This window comes from Sinocyclocheilus rhinocerous, unplaced genomic scaffold (assembly GCF_001515625.1).
Source record: "Sinocyclocheilus rhinocerous isolate Xijiao unplaced genomic scaffold, SAMN03320098_v1.1 scaffold1441, whole genome shotgun sequence".
NCBI classification, from domain to species: Eukaryota; Metazoa; Chordata; class Actinopteri; order Cypriniformes; family Cyprinidae; genus Sinocyclocheilus; species Sinocyclocheilus rhinocerous.
This window is the reverse complement of record NW_015654063.1, coordinates 2,084,848-2,096,029: the sequence shown is the minus strand read 5'-3', so window position 1 is coordinate 2,096,029 and position 11,182 is coordinate 2,084,848. Positions and strand designations below refer to the sequence as shown.

The following is an 11,182-nucleotide window of genomic DNA, read 5'->3' as shown; positions in this document are numbered from 1 at the left end:
AGAGATCGAAACAAAACAACAGTCACTAATTAGAAGTACAAAACGAGGATTTGTAAAGAAAAATGTCAGAGGATTTCAATATAAGCCAAGAGGAGACTGGTTTTCCTTTGCTAAAGTAAGCAAACTTTGCTTCCTTTGCACCTGTAAACAAACTCGCGAGACTAGCATATCTCAGAGGCGCGTGCGCGCGACACACATAAGTACGTCCTACGTCATCCGCCGTAATGGCTCCCGCATACGACAGTCCTGGAGCCGTGTGAGGCACTTTTTATTATATATGCGTGTGCTTTATTTGACGTCTTTTGGACTGTTAAATAGAAACACCCACCCACTGCAATGATAGAGCTTAGAAGAGCCAGGATAATTTTTAATATAACTCCGACTGGATTCGTCTGAAAGAATAAAGTCATATACACCTAGGATGCCTCGAGGGTGAGCAAATCGCAAGCTAATTTTCATTGTTGGGTGATCTAACCCTTTAAGAAAAGGATTGTTTTAAAAATCATTAATCAAAATGTATGATTTTTTCCACATCTGAAACTTTTTTTGGTTGAAGTAATCAATATGATATTGCCTAATAATACACTAGCACAGCATATTTCCGACCAAATAAAATCCAGATAAAATCAAGTTCTGTCCAAAACGTAATTACCTGCTAAAATAATTTGGTTTTAATTGGAAATGTCACATTATGAAAGTTACACCAAAAGTTTAAAGTCAGTAAGATTTGTATTTATTTATTTACATGTAATTCTCTTAAGTGCACCAATGCTGCATTTATTATAACTGTCATCTACTGTATTTTAATAACAAAACAGTTGTACTGCTTAATATTTTTGTGGAAATCATGATACATTTTTATTGATTTTAATTTATTTTATAGCATTTGTTTGAAATATAAATTTTGTGTAACATTATAAAGGTCTTTACTGTCACTTTTTAACAATTTAATGCACTTTTGCTGAATAAAAGTATTAATTTCATGAAAAAAAACATCATACTGACCCAAAACTTTTAAATGGTAGTGTAAATGCTAATCTAAATGTTATCTAAGCAATCAAATTAAAAGGTAGTGTAAATGCTAGTGTAAATGTTATCTAAGCAATCAAATAGGCGTAAAATCATCTTATTCCTAACTTACACATATGTTTAACTATAAGCTCACACAGCACTGCAGGCATGAGAGTAATGGAACTGATTTTCCCTGTTTCTTCAGAGGTCAGAGGTCACTCTCAGGGTGAGTGGGGTCAGTGTGTGCAGTGGGATAGATTACTAAGGCTCTCTACATTCAAACTATGACTGATTCTACTTGCTGCTCTCCAATAGCACAGGACTCTCTCAAATGCATTAATCCAAAACCTGCCGTGGTGAGACAGGATTTAAGTGTATTAGATGTTACTCATTTCTCTTTATTACTCTTTAGGAACAAGACAAATCACTCTGAATGTGCAAGACCAGTACAAAATGCAATTGCTTTGTAGAAGGGAATGTATAGGATCGGTTAAGCTTATAGATTATTGTGCCTTAAATGTTGTGCTGTACATGTAAGTATGTCACTGTGTTTTGGAACAGAGCTTACATGATCTATAGTGCTTTGTTTCAGAAGAATGACCATAATATGTAATAATGACCATAATATGTAATAATTTTTAAACATTCTTTGAAGGACAGTTTTCCCCAGAGAAGTTCCCAATTCTCCTCTGACCTGCTCCAGTTTTCCTGCAGCGCTGGGATACGGTCCGTCCAGCCCGTTATCAAGTGAAGGCTGCTGTGTCAGAGCTCCTCCTGAGTCCCTGAACATGGCCTCCTTCTCCAACAAACTGTCCCTCCTAGAGATGGGTAAAGTCATAGTAGCCCTGAAGAAAGAATAAAAAAAAAAGAAAGAAATCAGTCAATATCAACAAAATCCATCTTTGCACTGCCATAGTGGCACACAAGCTGCATCTAAAGTAGCATTTCAGTGTATTTACACACCTAATGTTTAATGCAGCTCAGAGGTGGCATGAATGCATTTATGTTGTAATTACAATGACCTAAATAATGCGGCAAGAATGCTTTAAAATGTTGAATATAGAATATTAAATGATTAAAAAATGAAATGGTACTTTAAATATGAAAACAAAACCACATCATTGAATCGTTTATTTAAATGATTTGTTCAAAATCGCCGATTCATTCAGTGACAAAACACCACTGTGTGTTTCACAAAGCTTATTAACATTTTATTTATTGAACTTTTGTATTAAAAAAAAAATTGCACTGTGCTGATATTTGGGGAAAGAGGGAAAAAAATTTTTTTTAACAACCTATAATTATAACATGTTATAAATGTACAGAATATGTTCTCATACTGGGGCATTATCTTGAATTTTGGGACATTATACTCACTTTGGTGGCTTTTTTTCCCCTCAAGCCCCTGTTAATTTCTGATTTTTAATTTTACTATATACCTACTAGTCTAAGTAAGTCTTTTCAACCTGAATGTCAGTCTAAATTTGCTAATCATTTCTTTCTCATGTCTGAATTCCGATTTCAAGTCCATGGATAGGCAACACATTATCTGAATCATAAATGAAGTCTGTAACTACTGCACATACAGTTTCTTTACAGGCAGGCTGCTGTCCTGGTTAGCCTCTGTGCAGTGCTCTTCTGACTGTGGAGGCAGAGCCGAGGGGTCTGTCTGTCTCTGTACCCAGAATTCCTCTGCTCTCATCAGCATCTCTGCAATCTGCTCAGTAGCAGCTATGTCTGTAAAAAAAATAATAATAAAATTGTGGGTCAATGTATTAATCATCTTACTGCAAGTCAGAAGTGATTGTTCAGTTGTAGCAGAAGGTTGAAAGAGAATTACACATTTATAGATGAATGAAAGAAAGAAATATTAGGTTAGAAAGATAACTAAACTTCCATTTTTGGCTAAGCTATTTATTTTCATAGAGAAAGCAAACAGTTCCATCTCTACAAAATATGACAATTATTAGTGACTAAAGACAGCATTTATAATATAATTTTGGGCCATGAGTTTCCCTGCGGCCTAATCGATTTACTCCCTCATTCCCTCTGTAACTCAGCCCCTGCTGTCTCTCACATGGATGTGGCCGTATTGTGATGGGCATTGAGCCCTGCTGCAGATTGATCCATCTGTGCTCCGACGGGGGACGGGGAGGTGGATAATCCGTCCCCCAAGAAAGGAACTGTAAAGGACCAGCCTTTTGTCTTTCCTACCAAGAAAGAGTGACACCCAAGAGAATGATCCTCCAGTCACACACATTCGCTTGGAAAGTCAGATATATACACTGCTCTCTAAAGAGACTTTAAGTGAAAAGAAAGGATTCACTTTTCATCCTATCTATGCTCTACGTTTCATCCCAGACATCCTTGAGTTAAGCCAGAGTCTTAGACTGAGCTATTGATTGGAGTCTGAGATGCGGAGCGCTGGGGAAAGGAGACGTGGAGAGGAGGAAGAGTAAGTCTGTAGAGTCAGGAGAACGAACACCTCGCTGGAGGTTTAGCATGAGGTGCACGAGTATCTCTGATGCTCCTGCAAGCCTTGCAGCACAGCGACGGAATGAAATCTTACATTATTTTATTAATCAATACTTTTGCTTTCCAGTTTAAAAAAAAAAATCTAAACATCCTTAAGGTACTAGAAGCGAAATTGCAGATACAAAGACTAAATAGAGAATCTTGATTCTTGAATTAAGTTTATTTTTCTTATTTCATTGGCAGTTTTATTCTTGCTGATGTTTTTTTAAGGTTTATGCTTGAAGCAACAACAAACTATTTGCTAATAAGGGTTTCATACTATGAATTACCAGATAATTTATGGTTTAAAAACAGTCAAAAGACATTCCTTGCTTGACATGCAAGACCTGCTTGATTTTATGTTCTATTATGTATGTGTGTGTTTTACCCTACATATGATTTTTTTGTTTTTCTCTGTGCACCATGTACATACAGTAAGACACTGGCCATGTTTTATGGACAGGTCACTTACGATTGTAAGTTGTAAGTAGGATGGATGGATGGATGGATGGATGAGCAATATAGAGCCGGTATCGCTCGAGTACGAGAGTGATATTGCGTTTATACAACAGTTCGACGGAACATGCGTGTAATTAAACAAGAAACAACGGAGTGCCTAATAAAACCCTCTTTTGTGCGGAACTACTTCCTTCTATCTCACGGTTCTCAACCAATCAGATTTGAGAACCAGAACGAACTGATGTATAAATACGTATATGGATGCATAGATAGTTAGATATGGATAGATGGATGGATAGATACTTCTATGGATGGATAGATAGATAGTTAGATATGGACAGATAGATAGATTAAAAGCAACCCAGGTTTGCTTCTTGAAATTTCACTTTTATATTTTATTCCTTTTTCATGGATGGATGGATGGATATAGCCCTAAAGTCAGTAAGTTTTGATGTGTAGACACAGACAGTGACATATTATCAGGAGTTCTGAAATGTCATAGCATATCAAATTCTTATTTATTTATTTACTTAAAAAGAGCAAAATCTTGTTTCTCATTATATTTCCCTTTAAATCTCTTGGCTTCAATTAGCTGTGACAGTAGTTGTTACATTAGCCATCCAGAGCCACAGGCTAGTGGAAGCAGTTTCACAGACTTCAGCAGAGAAGCGAGCAGAGAAAGATTGAACTGAATGAATCTGCCCAGTTATGAAATATTCACACCCAACAGAGAGCTCTAGAGAGCAAGAACAGTCTAACACACTTAAACTCAGGGGCACAAGTGTGTAACACATCCCTGACAACTTTGGTTTCAGCTATATTCTGTGTGAAAGTCATAGAGATGTACTATATATTTTGTAAAATTAGGAATGTGAGCAGATTCTGCAGCTCTTTGGTACATTTAACATCACACGGGTTGATGTAGCAAAAAATATAAGTATAAGTCTTTTGACAATAATTGATACACATCTCACCATTCATATACACCTTTGCTCTCAAATTACGAATACTAATATATATATATACTAGTGATAGTAATGCCACATAAACATAAAACATTCAATCCCCCCCCAAAAAAATACTGCTCTCCACGTCTCCTCAAGTTGCGATGTTATCCTTTTTTTGGGCTTCTTTTTCTGATTCTGTGCAAACCAGTTTAAAATATGACTACAAACCCTTCCTCCGTGATGTGTGATGACATGTGAGAGTGTATTTGGGGACCGTAGATTCAGTCTGGGAGATAATGTTGATTTGACACAGCTAGTGTCTGTTTAGTTTTATACTGCGCACATTGACATGACAGAAGACATAAATCTGTGAGTTGCAGCAAGCTTCAGTTTAGTAGTGTGTACTTGACTTAAGAGAGTAACATTTCACTCTTACAACAACAACAAAAAAAATGATATAAAATGGAACAAAATAAACATAAATATAGTGCACCATTGTATTTACTGGCACTTTAAAGATTGTCTTGTTACATTATTAGGATCATTTCTGTTTTTTATTTATAATTTTTCAAAAAAATTAGATTAAAAAATATAAAATGCATACTTTTTTACACTACCATTCAAAGGTTTGAGGTCAGTAAGAATTTTTAATGAAGCAAAAAATAGATAAATTACATTTTGTAGAAATGAATCCCATATTGAGACCATTAAGTTTTTTTTTTTGTTCATTTGTAGCACATTTCCTCCTTAATTCTCAACAATGTAATGCAAAAATAAAAAAAGGTAACATTATTTTAAGGACCTATTCTTGCTATTAACTAGTTGCTTATTAGCATGCATATTACTAGCATATTGATTGTTTATTAGTATTTATAAACCAAATATTAATGCCTTATTCTGCATGACCATATTTTAGATCCCTTAATCCACCCCATACCTAAACTTAACAACTACCTTACTAACTATTAATAAGCAGCAAATTAGGAGTTTATTGAGAGAAAACTCATTGTTAATAGTGAATATATACTCAATAATACTCAAAACCGAACAGCCTTACATTCACTGAATTACAGTATTTTTTGACTAATACATTCAAAATATACTGTATACTGTATATTGTAATGAAAGTCTGATGATGATGATGATATATTATATTATTACGATATATTATACTATTATACAATTTACAATATATTATTATTATTAAAGAGTAAAAAAAAAAAAAAACCTTCATGAGATTTTTTTAAGTAATAAACGGGGAAAACAAAAGTTTATTTTATTTATTTCTCTATTTATTTCTCTAATTATAATTTTTTTTACACTTCTAACCAGTTCCTCCTAGATATCAGTCACAGAAAACGCTGTATTGGTTGACCACTAGTGCAGCTTTTGTGTGTGTTTGTACCTGAGGGCTTGTCCTGGTTGCAGTTCAGGAGAGTAGGATCTGCTTTGTGCTTCAACAGCTGGCTCACAATGTGGGTCTGTAGGGACACAAACACATGCACACACATCTTGAGAGGAACTCAAAGAGAATACTAAAAGATGTAGGTCACATCTTAAAGACGTCTGCATCCATCAGCTCTGAGTCTAATCTACAACATCGGTTGCCAGATCAGCTCCGCTCCTGCCTCCAGCACCAAACATATGCTAACACCTCACACTCACACAGCCTGCACAAAGATACACACATATTTATCTACATTTGTTTACTTGTCTTTTTAATTCTGTTAGTGTGCATCTGCTTGCTTTACACACACACACAGGCACTATATCACTGTGCTTCAGACTGGAGTTGTGCAGCAGAAGTGTGTGTGACTCTGTGTGTGCATACTATGTATGACGTGAAAGCATGTTTTGATGTATTATGTATGTGTGTGTGTGTGTGTGTGTGTGTCCAAAATTAACTCAAAACAGCTTTAGGGAGTAAATACAACAGAATAACTTGCCAGATGGCTGACTTCATTAGAAATGGCAATATTACAAGGTTAAAGCTTAGGTGTGTAATGTAATGTTAAATATGTATCTCAGCTTATAGACATAACTATAACTTTTGAGTAGTTTATAAGTTTCAGAAATTTTAGCAAAAACTACTGTGTTATTTAATTATAGCTAGAATTTTTATTTATTTATTTATTTATGTTTGTTTGTTTGTTTGTTTGGGATATGTTGATTCATCCATTCAATCAATTTTACAGGTTTAATTTGTATTTGTTTTTAATGATTTAATTATTAAGGGTTTAATTTGTATTCATTCGCTCATTAATTCTATCTATCTATCTATCTATCTATCCATCCATCCACCCATTCATCCATCCATCCATCCATGAACAAGGAATAAAATATAAAAGTGAAATTTCAAGAAGCAAACCTGGGTTGCTTTTAATCTATCTATCCATCCATATCTAACTATCTATCTATCCATCCATCCATCCATATCTAACTATCTATGCATCCATATACTTATCTATCTATCTATCTATCTATCTATCCATCCATCTATCTATCCATCCATCCATATCTAACTATCAATGCATCCATATACGTATCTATCTATCTATCGTTATATCTATCTATCTATCTATCGTTCTATCCATCTATCTATCCATCCATCCACCCATGAACAAGGAATAAAATATAAAAGTGAAATTTCAAGAAGCAAACCTGGGTTGCTTTTAATCTATCTGTCCATCCATATCTAACTATCTATCTATCCATCCATCCATCCATATCTAACTATCTATGCATCCATATACGTATCTATCCATCTATCTATCTATCTATCTATCTATCTATCGTTCTATCCATCGTTCTATCCATCTATCTATCCATCCATCCACCCATGAACAAGAAATAAAATATAAAAGTGAAATTTCAAGAAGCAAACCTGGGTTGCTTTTAATCTATCTATCCATCCATATCTAACTATCTATCTATCCATCCATCCATATCTAACTATCAATGCATCCATATACGTATCTATCCATCTATCTATCCATCCATCCATCCATCCATCCATGAAAAAGGAATAAAATATAAAAGTGAAATTTCAAGAAGCAAACCTGGGTTGCTTTTAAGTTCATCTTTTGTGAAGCTCTTCATGGCTAAAGTTCATATCAGAGAGAGAAAAAAACAACAACAACTGCAGTCTGAAAACCCTCTGACATGCATGAAAGCGTGAGTGAAACTGTGCTGCTTGTATGAGAGGCAGAAAAGCCTGAAGATCAGGACAAACAGTGAATCAGACACATGCTTTGCCAGCTTTTATTTAGTCTGTTTAGTCTCATAATATAATCAAAGGTGTTACTTCAACAGTGTGTAATTGTCTCGCAGTGGCTTTTAAAAATCCGCTTTTGTTTAAAAACAGGTCGCCCACCATAGTGGTTGGTACATATCACATATTTACTAACCACTGCCAAATAAATGTGCATTTGATAGGTGGTGGGTGTAATACTGTATTCCCACCCTGTTCACAGTGCTCTCCAGTGTTTACTGTATGTACTGTACAATGTTTCCAGCTGTTCAGATGGTGTACGCCGATGCTCAATCTGAAGTGAAACTCTGTGACTGCAGCATGGCAGTTCTGCTGAGTCACACAACCATCTGCAGTGCTAATGACTGACTCAATGTGTCTGTCTGTCTGTGTCTGTGTGTGTGTGTTTGAGAAAGATTCTGCCATGCCGCAATGAATTATAGATGTGGGCAGAGAAAACATCTCTCTAAGTGTGTTTATTATTTGCGAGTGTGTGTGTGTGGGTGTGTGAGACTACAGATCAAACACTAGTCCCTGCAATCTCAGCCCACCCTCCACTAACAAATACTAATTACATTTGGTATTTAATACAAAGTGCCATGATAATATCATTGTACAGTTTGAAGTACCTTGAGAACGTGGAATGATATACTGAAGACAGGAACCATTCAGTACCATGATATTGCATTTATGATTACTATAATGTCATATCTACCACAGCCACAGGAGTTTTTGTAACTGTCAGCAATATAGTAGAAGAGTATTGTCTTGCACTCTCTCTCTTGAATCTCTAGAGGTCCTGTAGACCTTTTCCACCAAAATGGTTTGATTTGATTTAAAAGTCAGGGGATACAGTAACTGATCACAATAATAAATACTGTAATCTGCCACCGAAATAACACATCACAGATTTTGCTTTCAATACAGTTCAAAAGTTTAGGGTGACTACGGTTTTTTTTAGTCTCTTGTGCTCAACAAAGCTGTGTTAATTTGATCAAAAATACTGTAAAAACAGTAAAGTTACACACACATTTTATTGTATTCCTTCTTGTATTCCTTCTCATTGCATTTACCAAAGAAACTTTGCATTCACATCATGTGAACGAAAATAAATAATAATAATCTGCTTTTGTGAGTGAATGCACTTGGTGGAATGCAGTACTTATGTCAGAGAACACAAAAGAATTACAATATAGTTTTGTTTTTTTTCCTTCCACCTCATATTTTTATATATCACCATGTCCCATTAGGGCTCTGAAGTTTTGGCCCCAGCACCAGCACCATGTTAGTAGAAAATGGATAATGAAAAGAAAAACTAAACCATACACTGGGCTGCACTAACTAAAAACCTGAACCTCAGAAAAGAAAGAGGGGAGGAAAAAGGAAAACAGAAAGGTGTGTATGTAGGCAAGAGTATCCTGAGGGACAAAAAGAACAAAGGAGAAGAAAGAAGGAAAATTCTCTTCATCAGCAACCATGTCAGCAGGTTCATCCTTTCCTCTAGAAATCAATCTCCTCTAGCACAAGCGCTGTTATTCAACTCATATAAAACACATTAGAACTTCATATGATCCTCAAAGCTAGAGTCAATCTGGCTGAGAATTGGTAAGATCAATGCAATGATGAAGCGCCATTAATCAGAAACAGGAAGGGAGCGTGAATTAATGAACTGGATTTGGTCTACGATAACTCTAATATCAATACATTCCACTGACCGTGAACAGCAATCTGATAAAATGGCTAAACGCAAAGACAAATTAAATATAGCACATTACACTCATGCAAATTCAAATTAGCCAGCAGCCTTTTTGACGGCAAGTGCTACAGAAGTAAACAAAACAAACAAATAAATAAATAAATGATTTTTATTGTATACATTTGTTTATTTGTATAGCACTTCAAAATAATATGATATGAATGTATTTATTTATTCTATTAAAATAAAACTTTTGTTTATTTGTATAACACTATGGATTAACGTAATACGTATTTTTTTAACTTCCATCTTTAAAGGCGGAATTACTGCAAGGAATAGCTTGGCATGTAAATACTTTGAATAATTAACTTAAAATATTTTAATTTATTTATTTACATTTAATATGCAGTGCTATACACATGAATGAATCTATAAATTAAATTAATTTATTTTTAATTTAATTTCTAGTTTTTTTATTTGCATAGCACTTTAAATTAATATAATGCATTTGTTTGCGTGTTGTTGATTTTTTTTAAATTAGTACTACAAATGAAATGTAATATGCATTTATTTTAGATTTGTTTAATTAAAGGAAGAATTACTGCAAAAGACAGTTTGCCATGCAAATACATTATATTAATTAGCAGTGATATTAAATTAAATTAAATTAAATTAAATTCCTGAAGAAAACAAATACATATATTATTCTATCAATCATGTGCCTAACGTTGCAAAGCCCTGGTTTAGTCCATATTTAATTGTGATTTCGAAAGTCAGTGTCCATCATGAAATGATATGTAATGCCATGTAATGATATGTACCAGTGTTAATTTCGTCAACGAAGACGACGACAAAAAATATTCGTAAACAACATTTTTTTCTGTGACTAAGACGAGACGTTGACGAGCTAAAACTAATATCTGATGATAAAAACTATGACGAAATTTATGCCGCATCGTCGTTAACAACACGAGACGGGACTATAATGTTATTTGAGGACTACCGGACATTCAAAATACATTCTATAGGCTACTGTCTTGTCCTTCAAAATGTGCGTCCCTGTCATTGGATTGCAATCGGATAAGGGGCGTTTGCATGTCTAGTCTCAGTATGGCAGCCGCAGTGGTTGGATAGACTACCAAAATGCGAACTAGCGATCTGAAACAATGGCCTCAGCACCCGAAGGGGTAGGGATAAGGTGACTAGATGTCCTGTTTTTCCTGGGAGTCACAATCTGTCGTCGATTAACTTAAAGTTAGTGAAGGCGGGATAGGCGGAATCGTGCTGATAGAAGTGCTCTCTCTC

At 35.0% G+C, this 11,182-nt stretch overlaps 1 protein-coding gene across 1 annotated transcript in view; it reads right to left on the bottom strand.

Moving 5' to 3' along the window:
• Positions 1 to 11,182, bottom strand: part of myo16 (myosin XVI) — a 194,543-nt gene that overhangs the window by 97,899 nt on the left and 85,462 nt on the right. Inside the window, exons 9-11 of the mRNA XM_016523312.1 lie at positions 6,337 to 6,412; positions 2,598 to 2,748; positions 1,706 to 1,856 (exon numbers count right to left, since the gene is read on the bottom strand). Coding sequence (XP_016378798.1) covers positions 1,706 to 1,856; positions 2,598 to 2,748; positions 6,337 to 6,412 — 378 coding nt within the window. The remainder of the gene's footprint in view (positions 1 to 1,705; positions 1,857 to 2,597; positions 2,749 to 6,336; positions 6,413 to 11,182) is intronic.